Raw genomic sequence first — 25,125 nt, 5'->3', positions numbered from 1 at the left:
TCTCTCAGCCATTCTTAAATGCTTATTTTTTCTGCATGAACTTTAGAGTCCACTTATCTAATTTCAGTAGGAATTCTGTTTGATATCTATCGGGATCATATGGCATTTATTGGACAATTTAGGGGGCACTGGCATGTTTCCAACATTATGGCTCCATACCCAAGAGCAGGGTGTATCTTTCTACTTAAGTATTTCTAAAAAGTGCTTCAGTCACTTCTCTTTGTATGGATCTTGCACATTTCTTATGAGCTTATTCCTAGGTGTTACATCTACTTTTGTTGCCAAGTAAATGGGCTCCTCTAACATATTTTTGAACTTGTCCATTGTTTATATAGGAAAGTATCCAATCATATCCTCTGCAAATAATGGGTTTTTGCCAACTCTCTTCTAACTTTTTAACTTTATAATTGTTAGTCAATATGTTTGATCTTGAGACTTCAAAGGGGGACCAGACTTCCTTAGGTGTGAGGAAATCACTGAGCCCATTCCAGCTCGTCAGTAGGTCAGCCAGGCTTCTTTGGGCTGGGGGCTCCAGGGGGGCGTGGACGAGGATTCTTGTGCCTTGAGAATATTTTCAGTGTAATTTGTGATAATCTTGACCAAAACTCTCAGTGCAGATGGAAGATGAGTGGTGAATGGTGGTGGGGAGGGGAGGGCAGGGTCAGGTGAGGGTGGGGGGTGGGGTAGTTCCTTGTGGACATGACGGAGGGAGGACAGGCTCCTGTTCCTGAGGTTTGCCCTGGGGAAACCAAACCTACAGGGGAGGCCGGACTCCAGGGGCTGCACTCACAAAGGGATGCCTGCTGCATACCCTAACATGGCCTCCCCATCACAACAGCCCGGCACAGGGGTCCTGCTGTGTAGCCTGGACGCCCACCTCTCCCTTACCGCCCTCACATTCCTAATTGTAGCACCCAGACCACACTGGATTCCTTCTTGCTTCTTATTTCTATCTAATATTTTGCTGTGGGTTAGTCTCACCTGCTCGGTGAGGCCGGAAGCTCCTCAAAAGCAGGTTTGGGGTCTTGTTTAAAACCCCACACAGTGTGCAGCCCAGGTCGAGCACACAGTTGAGTAATTGTTGACCATTGTGAATTGATCAACTGATGTTCCACGAGGAAACCACTCATGACAAACGAGTTTCCACTCACATCCCAATTGTCCTTTCTTTGGAAAGGGCTCCTGGAACCGAACAGCCTTCGGCTTCTGCAGTGGGCAAGGAAGGACATTACAGCAGAGGAGAGGCTGGGCTGGAGTATAAATAGGAAAAGGAAATGCTTGGACTTTCCCAGTGCAATAAAAGTTCTATATAATACTATTATATATAACTGTGCAATTAAGCCTGAAAATTGCAAGCTTCCAATTTGTTCTTCCCAGCCAAACACCAGGCGGTTCTCGTGGTGGATGGCGTCTGCTTGGAAGAAAAGAGCAAGATCGGGGGCAAATCTGAGGTTTCACTTCCTTTGGAAAACACAGGCCGAGCCGGGATCCTTGAGGCCATCCAGCTGGGCGGCTGAGCTGGGCCCCGTCTGCACACTGAAGCGGACAATGGCAGGGAGGCAGAAGTGTTTTTCCAGGGCCGAGGCATAACTAGGACGTCTTACACCTGGGCCGAGGCCTGGGCGTGTGGTTCTGCCCTCCTGCCTCCCGCAGCCCCCACCTCCGCTGGAGCCCCTCCCCGCCCAATCCCACCCCGAGGTCTGGCACCCAGAGAAGGGCAGGGGCGTGGCTGTGAATAATGGGGAGCTACTTCATGGGTCAGAAAATACAGTCTCCTAGCTGGTTTCCAGCTGCCCTTCCCTGCCCACTCTGGGACTGCCTCTGGCTGACACCGACCTCAAACGCAGTGCCAGGCAGATTCCTCTCTCGTCCAGAACCTTCCCAGACTTCCTTCCCGTGGCCTCTTACACAGTCCAGATGTCTGTGAGGCCTCACCTCCCTGCTTCCCCATCCTCCCCATCCCCCTCAAGACTCCCCGAAGAGTGAGCAACAGCCATGAAACCCAGCACCCCACTACTTGTTGCTCCGGCAGTGCCTTGCTTTCCACACACTGTTCTCTCTGCCAGAATGTTCTTCTTCTCCTGCCCCACACCCCGGCTGCCTGGGTGCCCCAGAGCTCAGCCCCCACATCACTTTGTCGGTGGAGTATGCTCCCTGACCCCCGCAGAGCCCCTGCCTCCTGCCGCCGGGGGACCTGTCCACACCTCTGGCCTGGCACTCCACACTCCTAGTGTTAAGTCTGTATTGTGAGTTCTTAGGGCGAGGGCTTCCACCCTTCCCTCCCTGCTTCTCCAGCCCTCCGTAGAAAGGGCAGACTCTACCAGCTGAGAGGCAGCCTTGTGGCCTGTTCAGGAAACATGGGGCCCAACTGCCCGGGTTCAAGTCGCAGCTCTACCTCAGTGTCCCCATTTGAAAAATGGGGTAACGATGATGGCACTGGTTACCTCGTGGGATTTTTGAGAGGATTAAGTGAGAGAATCGCATAAAATGTTCAGGATAGCTACTGGCCTCGAACGAGCACCCTGTATATCTCAGTTACCAGGTTGCTTCCCTTGCTCAGTTGGAGGCAGCTCAGAATTAACCCTCTGCCTCCCATAGGTTGTCTTTCTGTCCATCTGTGTCTCTGTCTGTGTCCCCACAGCCTCCCACAGGGCCTGAGGGATTGTGATGAGTTAGTGCACATTCTGGAGAAGTGACTTCCAGACTCTGCCCCGCCACCGCTCGCCTCCATGACCGACCCCCCAAGTGTCAGGGAGGTAAACGCAGTCAGTGTCCTCACCCTGCCCCCGAGGGAGGGCAGGGTGAGGGCACACAGCCCGCACTTTCTACCAACCTGTTGGGTCTCCATCACTCTGTGTGGTCAAATGCTCATCCCGCCCTGAATTTGTAGAACACCCATCCTTTGCAGTGTGTGTTCACACTTATTTCCTCGTCCCTGTGACCCCTGGCAGGGGAGGGCTGGACAGAACCAGGAAACTCACAGCTGGGTGCAACAGCCCCAAGATAGCCGGAGTTGAGCTGTTCGTGACCTTGGAATCAAAGGATCAAGCCTGGAACCCGAGCATTTCAGTGGATTAGCTGGAGGACAGCATAGAACAGTCCAGTCTGAGGAGAGCAGCCTCCTGGTCTTCCGTTAAAGAAGAAACGGAAGCTCCGAGAGGGAACTTGGCTGGCCCAAGGTCACCTGGAACTCAGCGGCAGGGCAGAGATTAATTGTAAACGCAGACTTGGTTGGCACTTCCTCCCCAAAAGGGGTTAGCCCCTCCTTGCAGACGGCACACCGGGGCATTTCTCAGCCCTTACTCCTCATGCTCTTTCCCAAAACCAACTCGGCCTTTCTCTGCCCCAGCTGTGGCCCTCTCGGCTGGCCCTGGCTTTCGCTTCTTTCCCCTTGTAAAGGGGAGCCCTTGGCACACGTGGGTCATGGTGATGCGCAGGCAGAGTGCACGCGGAGGATGGCCAGCTCTGCAAGCCACCTTGGTACCTTCTAGAAGAGACACTAAAATATCCCCAGGAAGAGTGGAAATCTGGTGCCACTTAACCCAAGAGTCCACACGCAACCCCTTAAACAACTAACAAAATCAAAACCGTTCCCCCTCCCCCGCAGGGGACAGCATCTCTGCACAGGGATGCTGAAGAGAAGAGGGCCCCCAGTAGGCTGCCTCACCGCCCCCCCCCTGGGCACTGTGGTGCCCAGGCTGATGTCCTGAAGCACCCAAAAAGGCCGCCAGAAGCAGCTGAGACTCTAAAACTCGCTAACACCGGGCCTGGGGCTGTTTATGGGAGACGAGTAATTTATTTTATTATCTAAATTTTCAGTGGCTTAATAAGGTTTAATAAGCCTCCCAAGGAGTTTTCTGGCTCAGGAAATCGCCTGTAATAAACACAAGTAGTAAATTCTTTATTTTGAGCATAAAGAGGTGTGCAATTTTTCTTAAAAGAAAACAAGTCTTCCCTGCCCCCCTTCACCTCATCCTCTAATAAATAAAGGATGAATAAATAATGAAAGAACAGCAGCTTGAAGGAGCACCACTTTATTTGTCTGGCCCAGACTCCCACGGGCCAGCCGGTCAGTGCTCCAGCCGTCAGCAGGGGGACCCTCCCGCTCGGTGCTCTGCCGGCCCCCAGCCCCTCCAGCCTCCCTCCAGCTCACTGGAGAGGGCCCTCATTATGTTCCTGAGGCCATGCAGCCCCTTAGAGAACCCGCTCTTTCTGTCTTTCCTGCAAGGTTACTGCATAGCAGTAGAAAAATCAATGGCCTTGTTGGGGCGGGGAGGGGGCATATGTGAGTTCTTCAACAGTTTTTTAACCACATTGCTTTATGACCTTGACCTCACTTTACTTCTGTTTCCTTATCTGCAAAATGGGTACAGTATCAAGGAGGTGAAAGTACTTTGCAAAGTAAAAGGCTTCAAACCACCCCTTGGGCGAGGGGTTGGGGGCAATGCCTCCACACACCCATTTTGGGTTCACCCAGATGCTTGCAGGCAGCTGCTGCCAAGAAGAAGGGGTTCCTCTAGGGAGTAACTGAGCAGCTCTGACACTCATGTACCTCTGTGCCCCTCCATCACCAATGTCCGGGTACAGAGCCGCCCCTCATTCTTCCTTGCCCATCTCTCAGGCCACCCTCCTAGGTACCCCTCAAGTCTGTCCCCTAGAGCATGTTTCACCCCTATAAGAATTTAAGAGGAAAGAAGCCTACCTGGCTTTTGCCCCTACTCCAACCCCTATGGGTGGTCCTAGACCTTGCTCTGATCAAACCAAACCAATGCAGAGTGTGGGGGGAGATGGAGGTGGTGATGACGGTGAGGGTGGGCGTTGGCAAGGGATACAGCACGACACAGTGGACAGAGTCTGGGCTAAAGGCAGGAGGTCTGGGGTCTCTGCCACTTACCTAGCTCTGTGACCTTGGGCAAGTGTGTTTACCAGCGTGAGCTTAGGTTTCTCATCAGCAAAGTGGGCCAAGTAGTTCCTTCTGTCCCAGGGATCCTAGGAAAATGCATGGATAAAAGCAGATGAGGACAGACCTCGCAGAATATAGACCTGGACAGGCACGAAGCATTGTTGACTCAGTGAGGCAGGACCCCGAGCGACTAATCCCAGGAGAAAAACACTCAGTCCCCTAGCCGCAGGGACAGGAAAACTCTGGCCATGGCCGGGATGAGAACCCAGGAGGGCCTGACTGTCAGGCCTGGCCCTGGCCTGGCCCTCACATGTCTTGTCCTGTGGATGGAGTGGGGGACAAGGCATTGGGAGGAAAAGAAGGGGAGACACACTTGTGTGAGGCGGGGTGGGGGGAACTGAATTCCAGCTGTCAGGAAACTCCTGGTGTGGCCAGCACCTTTGGCAGGGGAGGGGAGTTCAGAACTCATTTCACAGAAACCAACCCGCTCCAAGCCCCAGGCCTGAGGCGCGCCAGGGACTGTGGGCCCTGGGTGTGTCCTGGCAGGGTAGCCGCGCAGGTGGGGCTGGATTCTCCCAGCTGTGGGCACCCTGCCTGGGGTGCTCCGGCAGGCAGGCTGGAAGCTGAAGTAGCCCGGCTCAGCCTCCCATCCCATGAGTCTGGCCCCAGCTTCTGGGGCAGCTGAGGCCCCGGGGCATTCCGGGGCCAAAGGGTGTGGCTGCCCTGCTTAGGGGACCTGCCAAGGGCTGGGTGGGGCACGCCTGAAGGTCTGTGGAGCTAGCCAGCTGCTTGGGTCAGGCCTCCCTGCCCTTCTTTGGCTCTAGCCCACCAGTCCCTTGCAGGTTTCAGGGCCTACCCAGACCACGGGGAGCAAGACCCTGCCCATAGGATGCAGGAGGCTGCAGCCCAGCCTCATTCCCAGTTCTGGAAAAGAAAGCCACATCCTTTCTTCCCTTCTTGGTCCCTCCGTGCGGCCCTCTCACCCTCACCACAGCCACAGTTCTGCCAGGTGGCTTTGAAACTCCGGGCCCAGGCCGGGGAGGAGCTGGGGCTCGAGACCAGTGGGGCCGCTCCCAGGGCAGCAGAGTCTGTCGGCTGGGGCCGGCCTGCCTTGGGGGTTTGGCAGATAGAAGCATCATCCTGAGCCCCAGATTTGCTGAACTGAGCAGGATTCGGGGAGGTACTAGGCTTGTGGATCAAAGCAATAGAACTGTCCCCAAAATCACACCACCAAGGCAGCCATGGAAGACAAGGAGATGGGACTGGAGTAGGCGTTTTTCTGTTTTTCTAGCTGGGTGACTTGGGGCAGGTCACTTAGCCTCTCTGATCCCCATCAAATGGGGATCATAATAAGGATGAAATGAATGAATATAAGTGCCTTATGAATGACAGGGCTCTGTTCAGATGTTAGGTGTCCCTCAGGCAGAGGGTTGGAACCACCCCCGCCGCCCTTTACGACTTCAAGTTTATCCTCATAGTGCATTTGAACTGACCTCATTCATTCAGCTGTTTGATGGCATCCTGAAAATGACCCAGACATTGAAGAAGCAGACCCTGCCTTAGAGCAGGTGAGATCTAGGCAATTACTTCCGTTTCCCAGATAAGCAAACTGAGGGCAGCAGCAGAAGTTGCCGTGCCTACCATGCACGGCTCGTTCCTGGTAAAACCAGTCCGAGAACATGGGTCACCAACTAGCGGGGCAACCCTGCACCTCACAGGGGGGCACTGTGATCTATCAGAGGGGCGGAGGTTGGGGCACCTGAACTCCCTGGTGCAAGTTCTAACTCTAGAACTAATTCACTGTGTGACCTTGGGCACAGGCTCCTGTCTGTGCCTCATTTTCCTCATCTGTAAAATGGGCATAAAGTGTATGCCAGCCTTGCCTACTTCCTGGGTTAGAAGTACATGAGACAGGAGCCATGGAAGGGCCTTGGAAGATTATGACACCCTCCACATGTCAGGGGTGGCCCCAGGAGCAAGTAAGGGCTGTTCTCGGGGTATCTTTGGGAGAGGTGCTTAAATAGTGCGGACTTTAGAAAACTATGCAAAAGCCAAAATAGTTCCCAGGAAGGTCCTACTTCCCTCTGCCAAGACATCTGTTAGGGGTCTGTGTCCTGGACTTCATCATTATAGGTCAAGCACTTACTACGTACCAGGGGGCACTTCATGTGCCTGTCCTCATCTGATCCGCAGGACGACTCTGAGAGGTAGACTTGACTATCATCCGCATTGTACAGATGAGGAAACTGAGCTCGACGAGGGTAATACCGAGTCCCAGGGGCCATCACGGGGGAGCCGGGATGTGGACCCAGACAGTCTGAGAACGGGGCCTCACCCTCCACCACTCCGAGTAGGGCCTCGGGGTCTCAGAAGGCCGTCAATCCACTTCAGGCACCTGCGGGCTGAAAACCAGCTTCTTGCATGATCCCACTTGGGATCCAGGTTAAACATAGTTTCAGAGGGGATTCTGGAAACCTAAAGCCTTCCAGATCTGAATGACGTGGGACAGGATGTTCCTGCCCCTCTGCCCGGTGAAATCCTCTCTACCCTGCACAGCGCACACAAGGCCCCTCCTCCTGAAAGCCAGGCCTGATCGCCCAGGCCATGGTGCTCCAGTGCCTTTCTGTCCATACCTCTCATTTGTACTTGGTACTGAGCCCTCCTGACACGCATGGGTCTCAGCCCCCCGGCACACATCCCTCAGCCCTGGCTCTGGTAAATCTTTAAAGTAAGAGACAACCTTTGGAGAGAAGGGTTCAAATCCCCGTTGGACTTTTGTAGAAAGTAGCGTGGTGGAGGGGAATGAATATGAGTGTTGGCACCAAGTGCCTCTGGGTTCAAGTCCTGCTCCGACACTTGCCAGCTTGTGGCATCGGCAACTCACTTACTCTCTCCATACCGGTTTCTGGATCTCTAAACTGGAGGTGAGGATAAAATACAGGTACCTCTCAGGTAAAACATAGGTACCTTACCTGTCAGCTGCGGAAGGATTTGAGGTACAACGACTGACATATTATGAGCCATCCATAAATGGTAGCTAGTATCGATTATTATTGTAAATGCTAGCTGGCTTGCTTGACGGGTTATTAGAACAGGACACAAAATAATATAAAAATTCATGTCACATTCAAGAAATTTGTACTGGAGGACTTCTGAAGCCAGGTTTCTCTCTTTCTTTCTTTCTTTCTTCCTTCCTTCCTTTTTTTTTTTTTTTTTTTTTTTAGAGAGAGAGTGTGAGCCGGGGGAGGAGGTGGGGAGGGGCAGAAGGAGGGAGAGAATCTTAAACAGGCTCCACACTCAGCCTGGAGTCTGATGCGGGGCTCAGTCTCAGGATCCTGAGATCATGACCTGAGCGGAAATCAAGAGTTGGACGCTTAACCAACTCACCCACCCAGGTGCCCCAAAAGCCAGGTTTTTATAAGGCATTCTTACGGGTCGAATGGCCTTGGTGGCCTCTTCCGATAGCCCAGCCCCCACCACTTTTCAATTTTGCTTATAGGAGCGCCTCCTCCCCTCTTTAGCTAGTACACTGCGGGCATGCCCCCGACTCCTGGTTGGTGGTCGGAGCGGGGGGACGCAAACACTGTACCCGGGACGAGTGATGTTCTCATTCTACAGTTGAATAAACAGAGGCCCAGAGATGAGACGTGCTGCTTTGGTCAGACAGGGCTGCTCAGACATCTCTGGGCTCTAGAACCTTCCCCAGAGTGCGGAGGCCCAGGGGAGGGCCTCTGGAACGATGACCACATGGGAGAAGGTCTCACCCATCCTGCGTTCTTCTTTGTCACCTCCTTCCTCCATCTCTAAGCTCCCTTCCCCTCTCTCCCACTTCCCCCTTTATTTCTGATCTATGATTTTTTTCTATCCCCTCCCAACCAGAGGTTTATATTTTGCATTATGCCTCCCCTGGCTGCTGAGAGTTATTTGTGTGTGTGTGTGTGTGTGTGTGTGTGTGTGTGTGTGTGTGTGTGTGTGTGTGTGTGTGATTCCCTTTCCTGAGTATGTTATTCTTGGAGACAGGACTGCCCTGGCTTGGGCGTTGGAAGGGATAGAGGAAGGGGATGGAGGGCCCGGGTGGGAAGGTGGGGGCATGGCATGGCATCCCCTTGGGGACACTGCTGTCTGCAGGCCCTCCAGGGCATGGGAATCTTAGGGTCACCAGGGACGCTTCCAGAGTGCACTGAGGGGGCGCTTCTTCCCAAAGAGACAGTGAAATAGCAAAGAGCAACCCCACCTCCTGCCCGGAAAAACAGCCCCCAGTGACATGGTTACATCCGCTCCTCCAGGAATGGGACAAGAGCTCTGAACCAAGGCACAGGGAGAAGTCGCTGCTGGGTAGGCAGGCCAGCCTTCGTGTCCACGGTCACACAGGCCTGTTGCCCTGTCCTCATGCCCTCACCTCCATTTTGCACCTGTAGCTTCAAATCATGACAATAGTTATCAGGTTTTCATGACGTTGAGATGGTAAGATGAAGAAACAGAAGCCCAGAGAGGCAGAGGGGCCTCCCAAAGTCACACAGCGAAGGGTTCCCGATTCCCCGTCCCAGCAGACATGGCTCCAAGAGCATAGGAGATGGGACATTTAGTGTAGGGACAGCCACCCTCCATTCCTCAGTGGGCTCCGATGAGACACTGACCACCAACCCACAGTTCAGTGGGTTTCATCTCCTCTATTTTAAAAGGTGGGAGAAAGCTTAAGGAATTGCAAGAATTTTCTCTGAGAAACATTTAAAACATTTTTGTCTTTAAAGGAGTAAGCCCTTAGCAAGCAAGAAAACTTGGCTCTCCATAAAGAACTGATTTTCTGGGGTTTTACTGATTTTGACTTGATACTTTTAACAGTCACAGTTTCATTTACAAGCCATCATCCGAGATGAGAAGGTGTCTCTGAGTGCTAGGACCCTGCTGCCCATATGGTAGCATGGTGGGAAATTGGAGAAGGTGCCATTTCCTCACTGTGTCTACTTGCATCTATCAAAACAGCCCTGTAATACACTCATTTTGTTAGACTGAAGCTTTTCACCACCATCTGCTAAATATTGAAGATCTAGAATGTCTATGAAGTCAGTAGTGCCCATGTTAGTTACCTGCTGCTGCATAACAAATCACTCTAAAATTTAGAAACTTAAACCGAGCGTAAACGTTTGCTGTCTCACAGTGTCTGTGGGTCAGGAATTCAGGAGCAGCTCGGCCAGGTGGCTCTGGTTCAGCTTCTTTCAGAGAGTTGCAGCCAGGATGTCATCTGAAGGCTTGCCTGGGGCTGGAGGACCCACTCTCACAGCGGCTCATTCACACAGCTGATGAGCTGGTGCTGGCTGCTGGTAGGAAGCCACAGTCCCTTGCCATGTGTACCTCTCCATAGGGCCGCTTGAGTGTTGAGTGTCCCCATAATATGGCAGCTGGCTTCCCCCAGAACGCCTTTGATGACCTCCTCTCAGAAGTCACACACCATCAAGTCCACAAATCCCATTGGTTACACAGGTCAGCCCTATTCGTGAGGAGGGGGACCACACGAGGGCATGAGCCCTAGCTACCAGAAGGCAAGAATCATGGGGTGGGGGACATCTTTGAGTCTGCCCTTAGAGGCGGTGCCATTGTATCGTGAACAACGTGCACAACAGTAATTTCGGCGCTGCTGGGCCCCTGCCGTAGACCTTCACCAACTGCGGGCCAGGACTGTGCTAAGCATTGTAATGACAGTCTGTCCTCAAGCAGCTTACAATCTAGCAGAAACACCGAGACACAGAAAATAAGTTACAGTACAAGGCAGAGTGAGATCAATGGCAGGAGTCATCCGGGGTTCAGGAGATCTAAAGGCTGGAGAGGCCTGGCATCTGAACTGAGAGACAGACAAAGGGTCATCTGAGTGGAGTCTTGAAGTGTGGGTGGGATGGGCCCCTGAAGAAGGAGGATGCTGGACGTGCAGGGTGCTGGGTGCTCTCCAGCCAGGACCTCAGCATGAGCAAAGGCACGGAGGCTGGGAAGCAGGATTCATGTCAGGGGATTAGAGGGAAGAAGATACAGGGCTAGGATGTGGAGCACATTTGAGATCAGTGCTGTGGGCAGTCAGCTCAGAAGGCACGACGGAAAAGCCTGATGGAGCCTCAGCTCCATTTCCTCCGCTCCCCTCCTCCCTCCTCGCCTGGCAGAGCTTTGCCAGAACCACCACCGAGGGGGCCGCTTGCACGGAGCAGAGGAGGCTGCCCGGGAACAAGTGGGCAAGTCCCAGGGTCCCCTCTGGGGTCTCAGAGCCACTCTGCCCATTCTGAGGAAAGCAGCATCCTGGAGCTCGCGTCGGAAGTCTTCCCGATGCTGCAGCAGCTGAGGCCGGCCAAGCCTTCATCCGCCTGCTGCCCCGGCCTGCTTGGCCCTCCTGGGAAAGTAGGGCCAACCTCCCCTGCCAACCCAAATCTTCCCACCCCTCCTGCACAGAGGCACCCCTCAGCATCTCTGAATGCCCGGAGCCTGGGCCCCTCGGGCGATAGCAGGGACTACTGGCCCTTCTTGGTGGCCTTTGTGGAGAGGTAGGAGGTAGATGGGTTGTTAAGAGCTTGGCCTGGGGAGCCAGCCTTCGGACTCAGATCTTTATGCCTTAACTTAATGTCTCTGTGATTCTCCTTCTCCTCCTTTGTAAGATAGGGACGGTGATGATTATAGGAGCTAAATCCCAGTTGTTGTGAAGAGGAGCAGGCCTGAGGGCAGGTGATGGTCCTGATCCCTCATTTGGGAACCCCATTGTGTAGGGCAGCCACTGGGCCTGCAGAGAGAAGGTGCTGGCCGAGACTGGCCCAGCCCTATCCTCCCTAGGAGGCCTGAGTGTCTAAAGCAGGAAGCTGGGGCCCAAGATGGTGGGGGCCAGGGTCCTCGGGGCCCCCCCTCACTGCACAGAAGGTCATGTTGCACCTGGCTGCAACAGAGCAGCCCGCCTGGGACCCACAGCACGCATAGCAGCCGTGAAGGAGCCACCAAGCCTGGAGCCTCTCAGCTTGCCAGGCATCCTTAAGCCCTCTGCTTTCCCTCTGGCCCCCACATGACAGCAGGGAGGCCTGGGGTGTCAGGGAAGGAAGGAGCCTCAGAAGTCTCTCTGTGGCATGGACAGTTGAGGCCTGCAGCCTGGGGATGCCCTCCTTGGTCAGAGAGAAAGAGGGGAGTCCTACATAGGACCTCAGGGGCACCCGAGCCTCCCAGAGAGATGTAGAAATGGGATGGTTTTTCAGTAGACAAGAATCAAGTTAAATGGGGCCATTCAGAGCAGAACCCCAGACCTAGAGTGCCTTGGTGGCACTGCCCACTTTGCACTTGCTGTTCCCACAGCCTGGAACACTGTTCCCTATGTCGTCCCATGACTGGATCCTTCTCACCATCCAGGCAAAGACACCTCATCAAGGAGGACTTCCCTGACCACTCTGAGTAAAGTAGTCTCCCTCTCCCCACCACCTCACCCACTACTATAGATAGATGATAAATAACACTGGGGTGGAAGAAGATTTATTGACTGGTTTCGGTTGTTTCTATCATTTGATTTTTTAACTTAAGCTTTTTATTTTTGACATAATTTGTTGATTCACATGTAGTTTTAAGAAATAATCCAGATATACCATGTCCATTTTACCTAGCTTTCTCCAATGGTAACATCTTTCAAGATCACAGTATGACATCAGCCGTGATACTGACCTTGACGCAGTCTAGATATGGGACATTCCCATCACCAGGAGGGTCTCTCACATTGCCTTTTATAACCACGCCCACCTCCTTCCTGCCCCAGCCCCTCCTTAGCCACTAGCAACCCCTCCCATGCTCTCCATCTCTATAATTATGCCACCTCGAGAACTTATGTAAATGGAATCATATAGGATGTAACCTATCAGTATTGCCTTTTTTCAGTCTGACTTATCCAGGGATTTTTATGCATCAGTAGCTTTTGATTGCTTTTGATTGCTGACTAGTCCTCCCTGGTATGGATGCACTGCAGCTTGGTGAACCATTCACCCACTGAAGGACATCTGGGTTCTTTCCAGCTACTGACTACTATGCACAAAGCAGCTGGGAACATATGCATTGAGGTTGTGTGGACCTAAGTTTTTATTTCTCTGGGATAAATGCTCACGAGTCCTTGCTAGGTCATATGGCAATTACATATTTAGTTTTTTAAGAAACCACCAAATTGTTTTCCAGGGAGGCTGTACCATTTTACATGCCCACCAGCAATGGCTGAGTGGTCCAGTTTCCCCACATCCTCGCCAGCATTTGGTGTTATCACTATTTTTATTTTAGCCATTCTGAGAGATGTGTAGGGAGCTCTCATTCCTCTTTGGTGAATCTTGCTGTATCTTTATCACAGTTAATGTCTCTGTAAGCTGGGTTAGAGCAGGGGCTTTCTTGGTCTACTCTCTCTGCATCCCCGGAGGTCAGGGCAGGGCCTGGCACAGGGAGAAACCCAGTGATGATTTAGGGAATGAATGCATGGCCGGTGGGGTCTCTGGCCCTTTTAAAGATGAGAAGGCGGGAAGACAGCAAGGCCTTCACTCGGGGAAACCTCCTGAGCCCCTCCCCGCAGTGGGATCGCTCAGGGAAGCCTTGGGCCCTCGGTGATGGGAGAGGATGGGAGTGGGAAGGAGCACCAGCACCCTGCACTCCCGCCAGGCTCCTGGTACCTCCAGACCCCATTCAGCGCACATACTGTGTGCTCGGCACTCCTCGCTCCTCCCCTCGCACTGCATCTGCCTTCCCAGGGTAGAAACACCCAGAAGATAAATGTGTGGAGATCTCCAAATCTCTTCTCACGGGGGCGTGAGGCTTTCAGGTTTTGTTTTTATTTTTATTTTCTCTCCACTGTAATCACACCGGGGTATGGGCCTGGCTTTTGCTAGGATTTACGCATGGGCCAAAATCAAGCTTTGCCCTAAGTAAAAGGGTTCTCCAGGCAATGGCATAAAAATTAAGATTTTTTTTTTTTTTTTTGGTCCAGGTTGAGCCTGCTGACTTGGGCTATGAGTCTTGCTCCCTTCAGGGAGGTAATACCTGATGTCCTCTGTCCTGCTCTTTTCCCTCCTGGTAGCTCTCACAGGCCACACTTCATTTTTTGCATATAGAATGCTAAGGGGTCTCAGAAGAGGCTTCTCCCTGCAGGGGAAGTGTTTCCCTGAGGGTGACAGAATACAGACATGATACATTAATAATGTACTGGAATTTAATGTGGAATTTAAATGTGTATTTATACCTGAAACAGCTCACAGATACACATATGTAGGAGGTCAGTATTTAAAAGAAAAAAAGAGATCAAGATGAGCAAAAGAAGAGAAACTTCATCAACTAAGATGAAGCCAGAAGGAAGGTCCAGAAGGCAAAACGTAGGCCATGAGGCCCCCATTCCCATCCTGAAAATGGGCCACAAAATTGGTTTTCAGATTCCTAGTGGCTGTATCCGTGTGCTCAGGCCGCCATAACAAAGCAGGAAAACCCTGGGGGGCTCCAACAACAGGGATCGATTTTCTCATGGTTCTGGAGGCTGGAGGTCCAAGGTCAAGGTGTCTGCGGGTTTGGTTTCTTCTGAGGCCTCTCTCTTGACTTGTCTTCTCGCTGTGTCTTCATGGGGTGGTCCCTCCGTGTGTGTCTGTGGTCTCCTCTCCTGCTACAACAATACCAGTCAGACCAGGCGAGGGCTCACTCGTATGACCTCGTTGTAACTTTAATCACCTCCTTAAAGGTCTTACCTCCAAATACAGTCACATTCTGAGATACTGAGGGTTAAGACTTCAACATAAATGGTGAGGGGACGCACCCCAGCTCAGCTTCTAACAGGAGCCAATAGGATCTAAATGTTCATCCATTACCTGAGTTAGAGGTTTTGTGGGGGGAAAAAAAAAAAAAAAACAGAGCATTTTCCCGGCAGGAGCCCTGAGAGGTGAGAGAACTGTCCCCCTGTGGCCCTTGACCCACGGATGTCATGTGGGTAAGTGGCGGACGCCATCCCCGGAGCACACAGAGAGGCTGAGGTTCACGCGGCCGTCCATTCCCGTGTTTCGCAGCTTCACGTTAATGAAGTGGAATTCAGCGAAAACGTGCTTTCGAGAAGCTGCCACAGCCTCGGTGGCACGGCGTGTACCAGCTGCCCAGTGAGAAGCCTAACTGCGAGGGCCTTCGGGGTCCTGGGAGAGAGCCCACGCCTTGGACAGTGAGAAGCCTGGCTGGCCAGCTGGGCTCTGAACCGCAGGTGGGGTTTGGCAAAGCCGAGAGGGAGGAGGGCCGCCCTCCTGGTGGAGGGGGAGACCCTCGGCAAAGGCAGAGGTGCTGTGGCCAGCCCGCCCGCCAGCCTGGCTTCCCGGGGGTGGGGAGGGACCCCCCTCCCAGCGCCGGGACTCCCCTCCCGGACGACGCCTCTCACCCCCATCTCCTCTCTGTGCGCCCCCTGCAGGGCTCTGGCGGAGACCATGGCCAATGGCGTCGACGAGCTCATCGGCATCCCCTTCCCCAACCACAGCAGTGAGGTCCTGTGCAGCCTGAACGAGCAGCGGCACGACGGCCTGCTCTGCGACGTGCTCCTGGTGGTGCAGGAGCAGGAATACCGCACGCACCGCTCGGTCCTGGCGGCCTGCAGCAAGTACTTCAAGAAGCTGTTCACGGCCGGCGCCCTGGCCAGCCCGCCGTACGTCTATGAGATCGACTTCGTCCAGCCCGAGGCGCTGGCCGCCATCCTGGACTTCGCCTACACCTCCACGCTCACCATCACCGCCTCCAACGTCAAGCACATCCTCAACGCCGCCAGGATGCTGGAGATCCCGTGCATCGTGAACGTGTGTCTGGAGATCATGGAGCCCGGCGGGGCCGGCGGGGGGCAGCACGACAAGGAGGACGACGACGAGGACGAGGAGGACGAGGACGACGACGACGACGAGGACGACGACGAGGACGACGACGAGGACGACGACGAGGACGACGCGGAGGACTTCGCCGACCAAGAAAACCTGCCCGACCCCCAGGACATCGACTGCCGCCAGAGCCCTTCCGAGACGGACCGCCTCCCGGAGCAGGCCTACGCGGACCCGCCCGGGGCCTTCCCCGACTCCTTCCCGGCCGGCGGCCCCGGGCCTCTGGGCGTGATCCGGGACTTCTCCATCGAATCTCTGCTGAGGGAGAACCTGTACCCCGAGGCCAGCCTGGCCGACAGGAGGCCTTCCTTGTCTCCGTTCGCCCCTGACTTCTTCCCGCACCTCTGGCCGGCGGACTTCGGCGCCTTCGCCCGGCTGCCCGAGCAGCCCACGGACAGCGGGCCGCTAGACCTGGTCGTCAAGAACCGGAAGATTAAGGAGGAGGAGAAGGAGGAGCTGCCCCCGCCCCCGCCGCCCCCCTTCCCTGGCGACTTCTTCAAGGACATGTTCCCCGACCTTCCTGGGGGGCCGCTGGGCCCCATCAAGGCGGAGAGTGACTACGGTGCCTATCTCAACTTCCTGAGTGCCACCCACCTGGGGGGCCTCTTCCCGCCCTGGCCGCTGGTGGAGGAGCGCAAGCTGAAACCCAAGGCCTCCCAGCAGTGCCCCATCTGCCACAAAGTCATCATGGGGGCCGGGAAGCTGCCTCGGCACATGAGGACCCACACCGGGGAGAAGCCATACATGTGTAATATCTGTGAGGTCCGCTTCACCAGGTGCGTACCACCGCCCTCAGGTGAGGGGCCGGAGCGGGTTGGGGGGTGGGTGTGGAGGGGGGTCAGGGGAGGGTCAGAGCGGGGCACGGGGGGCTGGGTTGGAGACAGCCAGTTCGGGGGCGTCCCAACTGGATCCGAGACGCATGTCAAGTGTACTTGCTAGAAGGCACGCTCGGCATTACCTGGTGCGGGGATTTCCAAACTCGTTTTAAGAGCTAAAATATTTTCCAAAATACAGTACGAGGTGGGAGGCCAAGATATAATACAGGTGAGAGCAGAGCTGTTCCGGGTAAGTCCGAAGTGAGGGGGGCGTGCCTCAGCTCCTTGCTCGCTTGACCTCCCTCTCCCCTTCCCCAGGTGGAAGCTCCCCAGCGGAGTGCCGCCTCTTTATTTTGCTCGGCGCATGCTGGTCATGCCAGGGGCTGTCCTAGGCATACTGCAGAGACCGTCACCACAACCAGGCCCTGGGAAGATGGGGAGGTGCCGTGGCCTCTGTTTGCAGATGATCAGTCCACTTCCTTGTGGCGAGTTGGCCACCCCGTAAGCACCTGGAGAGGAAAATGCCAGAGCTGGGACTTGTATGACGGCAAAATCTGTGACCAGGAGACTACAGAGACCCCTGTATAGTCTTCCTGAATCCTCTTCCGGATCCCATCTAAAGGATAAGCCTCTTTTTATGCTCTCCCCGCTGACTCTCCATGTTAGGAAGAGGGTTAACTTTATGCCGTTATACACTTTAAAATTTGAAATCAGTGCATTACAAACCTTTCATCTTTCACAGACCCTGTGCCATTCAGCAAAGGTGTGTTACATACCTTCTCTACACTGCAACTTTCGGGTTCGAAATTGATTGGTGGGATGCTGTGGGCTCAGATGTGTTCCCTGCTTGGTTTTGCTGGCCCGCGTTTTGGGAAAATATGGTCTGTTGGGTCTGTGTGGTGGTCTCTGGTGTGAGGCTGACCCTCCCAGCCACTTCGACAGTGGAGAACCCTCTGGTGAGTGGCGTTGCCTCAGGGCTTGGTCATTTCTGTGGATCGGATGTGGACAGACCCTGGTGGACACCTGCCCTGTGACCATGACTTACCAGACTAGGTCCTTTCCCCGCACTGCCCCCGTCCCTGGCAAAGAACTCCCCTGGAGACCCACATTTGTGCCAAGGCTGCCGCTATTACCCCAGATCCTCTTGGAGATTTCTCTTTGGGAACTGCTGGGGGCTCTTTGCTTTGATTTTCCTCAGTGGGCCTCAGCTTTGGCCTTTGAGGAGAAAGTGACTTTTTTTTTTTTTTTTTTTTTTGAGCCAAGTTGAATAACAGCAAATAAGGGACAGTAGTTTTCGGGGGAAACAATTAGATGAGTCTTATAAAGTAATGAGACCCACTATCTTGGGTGGCTTCAAAAACTCTATTTGAAGTTTCCAGAGAAGGGTATCAGCACTCTGTTCAAGCGACAGTGGCATGGCGGACAGAGTTCTGCAAGCTCCTTTGGTGACTGTTTCGAAGGATGATACTGATTGTTTCCAGGGTGGCCTTGGGGTCCCCGCACAGCTGCTTCTGAGAGGGAAACCCCAAACAGAATCTCTCCCAGATGCTTTGGGCTGACAGTACAGGGCGAGTCTCCAGGAGCAGAGGGGCAGGGCCCCACGTACCCCAGGTGCACTCCCTTCTCCCCCACAGTGCTGACCTCAGGGCACTCTGCTCCTGTTATTTTGCCACATAGCAGCTGGACCCAAAGTTCCTGGGACTCACCTCCCTGGGATATCCCTCACTCATGGCCCTGCCACTCTATAATCACCCCTCCCTTACCCCACCGCCACCACCACCACCACTGCCTTCTCCTGAATTCACCTGAGCTCCACAGGCCAGGCTAGAACACCTGGATGACATGTGACAAAAGCACGGGTATAGTATTGGGGAGATAAACTAGGGCACAATCCACATTCGAGTACCATTCACCCATCTCCGGCCTGTGACGCCAAGCCCAGTCCCTTGGGAATTACTTCAAAGACAAGGACACCCTTCATAGGCCAGATCCAGCAAAGCCAGGCCCCAAGTCAGCCAAAACACCCCCTTCCTGCCATCCGGGGTCCACATCCCTAATTTCCCACACCTGTTCCCTTCACACAAGGCTGACTCCGGGACACCTCTCCCCTTCAGGGGAGCCCCGGCTCTGTGGCTTCACGGGGATGCACATCTCAGCATGCCACACAGCAAGTCTGCCCAGCACCCCAAGTCCCTTCCCTCTCTGGCCCTCCCCTCCGGGCCTTTCCCACACACACAGCCTTCCGCGCAGGCCACGCCAGTCTGTGGACCCTGCCTTCCCTAGGGAAAGTGTTAAACTTGGTCAGTCACTGCAGACAGACTTCTTGCCCTCCTGACACGAGAACATTCTCTGAGGAGGCCTCCTGGTTTGGGTCAGGAGGCTGGGTTGTATAAGAGGGCTGCATTCCAGAACCCTCCCTCCCAGCACATTCCTGATGATCACTTAGGGGGCCTCTGTGCCTGCAGCCTCACCAGCCCTCCCAGCCAGATCAGCCATGGGGCGGTTCCGGCCGTGCGTCTGCCCTGCCCTCCCTCCGGTCTGCTTCTGCTCTTCTCTGGGCCCTCTGAAGCAGCCACGTTCCCGCCTCCGTCAGCACCTCCCCTCACCCAGCTCCCACTGGACTCTGACCCTGCTGAGAAAGATCAGAGTTGCTCTTGGGGCCCCCCTTCCCAGGAACAGAGACACCCCAGAGTGGGGGGAGGTTGGACATTTTCCTGGCCTCCTCCCACAAGGGACTCTGGGGACTTGACTTTGTACCGTGGGCTGTGGCTGACCACCCTCCCTGTCCCATTCTTCGCAAGACCCGGCTCCATGCTTCCCTCCTGCCCCCTCCTGCCCCTTCCCGGAGCTGCCCTGCAAGGCTACTTCTCTGTCCCCCGGCTCGCAGCTTCTCCCTGTAGTCAAGCCCTCTTGCAGCCCCTCCACGGGGACCTTCTTGGTGGCTGACTTCCTGCACCACCTCCCACAACACCTTCCCACCCTCCCCAGATGGAGGCACTTCAGCAGCCCCTTGCAGCAGCTGCTACCTCTTTGACCCAGAATTCCTAGCCTCCCTTGCAAGGCCAAGCTGCTCCTGGGGACCTAGCCCCCCAGAGTCTGAGGGAGCCAGGACCAGCCACCCTCGACTCCTCCTCTTCGACACTATTTTCCCTCTCTTTCCTTAAACATGGCTGAGCTTCCGCTCTCTGGCCAGGCCTCCTTTCCCTTCCCCTTGATGCTGACCCTACCTCCCATCACCCCAAGGGATGTTGGAGCCGCCCACCCTCCTCCTGCAAAGTGGCCCTTTGGCCCAGGCTCTGAGTTATGGCCTCAGATGCCGACTCCCAGAATGTCCACCCCCCATGGGAACATCATTCCTGACGGCTTCAGCAGCAGCAGTGGTAGAAGGATCGGGGATCCCTCCCACACAGCCCATTCTGCCCCTAAAGCTCTCATTCTATGGTTCCCCAAGAAGAGAGGGGAAGGCCTCCCCCACCACGGTGTTGTCTCTTCCTTGGCATCAGACCCTCACCTCGGAGACGGTGCTCCATTTCAACCAGCCCTGGGGACCGTTGTCTTTCCACTGATTGTTCCAGATGTGAGACTCCCCTGGAGCCCCAGGCAGGGCCTCAGAGGCCTCAACCAGACTATGTTTCTTTGGGCCCACGCTGTCCCCTCCTAGCTCTGGTCACCCCACAATCACTTGGGAGTCCTTCTGCCTGTGCCTCGCACCCTGAGCATCACTCTCTGGCCAGCTGCGACCTCACCAGGCTCCACCGGGCCTCCTGCCACCATCCCGTAAAGGCTGCAGGACTTCGCTTCCGACACCTGCCACCAGCATGAGCCCCGTGCTGGTTGCTCCACACACCCGCAGTGGTCTGCTCTCCAGACCAGGCCAGGAGCCTGGCTGCTGCCTTTTTCCAGTATTTTCCTTTTAGCCCTCCCACTCCTGGCAGCCCTGGGGACCTTATTAAGATAATGCAATGTCATTAGCAGTGGCACCAGGAAGAGGGTTTGTCTCAGACCGTCAGGTTACCAAGAAGTATGGGCGGATGGTGCTGGGAAAGCATTATCGGGACTGGGAGCCCTCGTGGAGGCTGGGGAGCCCGGGCGAGACCCCGCGGCCCTTTCCTTCACTCGGCGGAATGAGCTCATAAGGACCGGCACAGCTTTCCCATGACAACGAGCTCTCTGGGCTGGAAGGGGGAATGCAGATCAAGGCCTGGGTGCACGTGGCCTGGGCTGGTCCCCAGGGCAGGGTCAAGGAAGGGGATGGCAGACAAGGGGGTCAGGGCGAGCCAGAGCACACTGGAGTTGGAGCCAGGGAATTCTGAGAACTGATCCTGCACCAGCAGGTCATGGGTCAGTCGGCAAAGGCACCATGAGCCCCCACGGCACGCTCCGTGTGGTGTACCAACCATGCAGAATACAAAAGCGTATGACAGGTTCTCCTCAAAGCAGGTCGGGTAGCTTCAGTGCCGCAGACTGAGGGTGCCCGGGACCCGCTAAGTGCTGCTGAATGGGGGTGGGGGGATGGGGGCTCGGTTTCTCAGTGGCCTGTGGCGCCTTGGAAAGAGCACTGGAGTGGTAATCAGGATCCCCAGGTTCAGGGCCTGGTTCTGCCTCTAACGGACAATGTGACCTTGGCCTCCCCCCGCACCACCCCCCCCCCCCGAGCCTCAGGTTCCCATGTGTAATTTGTGGGGCTTGGAGCAAGTGTTTCCTATGGTTGCTCCCAAGCCCATAACTCCATCCATACATTGCCCAAGATCAGGGAAGCTACGGACACATTGCCGCAGCCTGTCTGTCCCCATTTCCTCATGATGAGGATGGCAACACCAACTCCATAGGCTTCGGTGACATAGGGCGTAATTGCCTGGTGCACAGCGAGCACCTGACCCCTGCTAATGATTCGTACTGAGAGCCTTGGTTCCTTATCTGCAGCAGCTGGGGCCAGTGCTCCCTGCCCATGGGTGGGCTCCCCTGCATCATCATGCTACCCAGGCTTCTGACGAGACAGGGCTGCAGGGGCTGGGGACAAGGCGGTGGCTCTGCAGGGATGCGGGGCAGCTAAGGGGAACAGCACGTGTGATGGCCCCTGCCCTGGAAATAATATGCACGGAAAACAGAGCCGCAAGGGCGGCCTCTGAGCAGTGTTTCCATCCGCCGAGAGTGCCCGTGTGGTCGAGCAGGGGCCATAGATGGTGCAGACGGAGAGGCTTGGCTCCCAGAGATCACGCCCTGCCGGGGGAGGGGGGCGGGGGGGCAGGGACAGTGCCGACACCACCACGGGGCAGGAGAAGCTGAGGCTGACACATTCTTTTCTATTGCTCCCTCCTTGCCCCTCCAGTGACCTAGCCTCAGGGGCAGTATTCAGGTCCCAGGTGCTCCAGAAGGTGAGGGCCAAGGACAAGACCTGGGTGGACAGGGAAAGATTTGTAGAGGCTTGCCCTTGAATGTGACCTTGAAGGGCGGGGTTGGTGAGTTGGGAGTGGGAGACATTTCAGGCAGTGCAGTTTGCCAAAGTAAATGGAGAAAGAGGTGCAGGGAGGAGGGGGCCCCGAAAGAGGGTTCACGGCGGGGGAAGAAGGAGCACGCACACTGACATCTGGGCTTGGACCTCTGGTGGGACCCCAGAGACGGCACACTGGTGTCCAAACACAAGATCTGCACAGAAAGGGAAGGAGACGGGGTTTACCAAGCATCCATTTCATAATATGGCAGGCCCTGCACTGGAGGGAGGGACAGCTGGAAGTCCAGCTCACGCCAGCTGGTGTTCAAAGATACAGAGTTGACCAGAGCGTGACCCACTAGGGGAACAGCATATCCCTGTGGTGTGGGGGGGCAGTACTCCGGGGAGGGGGGTGAGCAAGTAGACGGGTGATCTTTTTTTTTTCCCACCTTTATTGAGATATAACTGACATACAACATAGAAGTTTAAGGTCTACAATGTCATGATACCACACTAACATGGTGGTACACACATTGACACATCCAGCACCTCAGATGGTTACATTTTGTGTGTGTATGGCAAGAACACTTCAGATCTACTCTCCTAGCAGCTTTTGAGTAGACAATGCAGTATTGTTAACTATAGTCACTGGGGGGTCCTCCGAACTTACTCATTTAGTAACTGGAAGGGTTAGCTTGTAAGGGCCTTGCAAGCCATGCCAAGGAGTAAGTTAGCACATCGGCTATCAGACAGAGGCAGCCTCAGGAGATTTTTAGTGGGACCACCAGACCTCCAGTCCCAAATGGAAGTGACCAAGAGCTCAGCTCCTGAGATTCAAGCTAGAATACTTTCCAACTAAACTTATGCCCCCTCCACAAACAAATCAGATTCGTGAGGAAGCAGGGGTAGAAGAGCCATAATACATGAAGCCAACTAGCTAGAAGGAGATTCAGTATAAGCCCATTCCCCAGATGCAAACACTCACAGAACACCAGAGGTCAAAATGGTGCATCCCAGCCCCCCATTTTAGAGGTCAGGAAACTGAGGCCCAGGGCACTTAAGGACCTGGTCCAGTTCTTGCAGCGTGCCTGGCCTTGGGCCTGGCTCTACCAATGCACCTGAGCATTATATCCACATGCACAGGTCCTAACAGGAACGAGGAGGAGGTGTGACCTTAGAAAGCCATTCCCTCTCTGTCCTTGCCTTCCTTATCTTGAGAGTTAAGGGGTTGAATGAAATCAGTATTTTCAAGGTCCCAGCAAATAATGCAGGTGACCCAGCCCACTGACTCAGACTGTGAATCAGAACATATTAATGTGATCCTGGTAGACTAGATGATCTCTAAATTTTTTTTCCAGAACTAACTTATCATGGGCTTTGCAGCTCTACTAAGCCTCCCCACTGCTCCCACGAAACAAAAGTCACCGTTAGGGACAGCGGGCTTCTGCCCAGGGCAGAGCTCCTCCCATGCATGCCCCAGTCTTCTGGCCCCAAGAGGCAGAAAGCTGGCTACAAATGCTCTGATTGTTCTGGTCTGCACTTCCTGCCCTGATAGGCCGTGGGCTGGGAGTCCCCTGTTTGAAAATCTACCTTTCTCAACCTCAGAATAGCTTGCAAAGAAACCATACCCCAGCTGGCTCCCCAGGCCTCCTTGCCCCTCATGGCTGGATACGTTTGGGAAAGCTGCTTGACTTCACTGAGCCTCAGCTCATCCTCTAAGTGAGGAAATTATTCTAGGTATGTTGAATCTAGTTCATACGAACCCAGATTCTCTCATTGGTCCTAGATAATAGGAACTGATGTGTGGCCCTTGATTCATTTCTGCACAGAGAGGTTAAGTACCTTGCTTAAGGTCACGCAGCAAGTTAGTGGTGGGTCCGCAGCTGCAGCAGGGACTCCCAGACCCCTAATGGCGGCCCCATCCCTACACCACAACTTGCCTCTGCATAACAACCTTCTCAGGTCATTGAAATGGTGTATTCATCTGCCCCTAGCAGGTGTTCAATAAAAGGAAGTGATAGTCACCTTCTCCGCACTTCTTACACACTTCAGTTAAGTGCTGTTAAAATGTGCCTTATTTTGGATGCTCTAATGAAAAGCTTGGGAGAAGTGGTAGATATTTATAGTAGGCCCTGAATAGCTGAAGATTTACCATTTGCATTGTCCATTATTTGAGGGTGACCCTCAACATCAATACTATTAATTTTGTGCAATAGTGATTTTGAAAAATATCCACCTTACCAGGTCATGGAAGGATTAAATGAGGTAATATACTTAACGGCCCAGTGCTGACTCCGCACTGAACCCTCCACCAGGCCCTGGGGACGACACAAGTCCCACAGCCAATGACCAGCTAGCTTCGGCACTTCCCAGAGAGCCTTGGTGAATGGGTGGAATCCCAAGACTCATCCCTCATGACTAAATTGGCATTTAGCTCTTGAGGTATAAATGGTACCATGCACCCCACTCCTACAATGGTGAAGAACAAGGCCTGAATTCTAGGCTCAGCTCTGCCATTACTCCTCTGGGTGACCTTGGTGAGTTTCCCTCCTGGGACCCCCGTTTTCCCTCCAGCAAATGTGGTTCTTCAGGTGGTGCATGGACTCGCAGCAGCGGCAGTTGCAACTTGTTAGGAATGCAAATTCTCTGCCCCACCCCCCAACCTCCCAAATCAGAATCTCTGGGAGTGGGGCCCAGTGTGCTGCTTCATCAAGCCCTGAGGGCCCTTCTTATGCAGGGTCAAGTTTGAGACCCACTAGCCCAGAAGCTCGCTAAGACGGCTTCCTATTCAAACCCCCAATCGGCCGGATGAAATGTGGGTTATAGATACCATAAGGGCAGCATGCTGGCTGGGGAAGGGAATATGGGATGTCACAGCAGGGTGTTACGCAGCCTGGGCGCAGCGGGTGGGTTGTGGGAGGGGCAGGGACAGGGAGTGGGGACGAGAAGAGGGTCTGGTGTGTGGAGACACCTGCCAGCTTCAGACAGCAGCATTCACCTCCTCCCTGCCTCTCCCGCTTCCCACCCCCATCTCTATCTCCCAGGTACCCTTGTGCCTTCCTGCGGGGAGCACAGGTGGAAGGGGTGGCTCTGTCCTCCCTGGTCCTC

General features: G+C 54.5%; 1 protein-coding gene across 7 annotated transcripts in view; it reads left to right on the top strand.

Moving 5' to 3' along the window:
• ZBTB7C (zinc finger and BTB domain containing 7C) overlaps window positions 1-25,125 on the top strand; it is a 352,094-nt gene that overhangs the window by 312,559 nt on the left and 14,410 nt on the right. For 5 of the 7 annotated variants that reach the window (XM_027576929.2, XM_027576930.2, XM_027576935.2 and 2 more), the window contains 2 exons: window positions 14,932-15,116; window positions 15,318-16,547. In XM_027576929.2, the coding sequence (XP_027432730.1) occupies window positions 15,334-16,547 (1,214 nt within the window). In that variant the 5' untranslated portion in view covers window positions 14,932-15,116; window positions 15,318-15,333. The remainder of the gene's footprint in view (window positions 1-14,931; window positions 15,117-15,317; window positions 16,548-25,125) is intronic. The other 2 variants (XM_027576934.2, XM_027576936.2) reach the window with 1 other exon arrangement.

The sequence above is a fragment of the Zalophus californianus genome, chromosome 14 (genome assembly GCF_009762305.2).
Source record: "Zalophus californianus isolate mZalCal1 chromosome 14, mZalCal1.pri.v2, whole genome shotgun sequence".
Classification (NCBI taxonomy): domain Eukaryota; kingdom Metazoa; phylum Chordata; class Mammalia; order Carnivora; family Otariidae; genus Zalophus; species Zalophus californianus.
The sequence above is the reverse complement of the archived record's forward strand: the minus strand, read 5'-3'. Positions and strand labels throughout refer to the sequence as shown.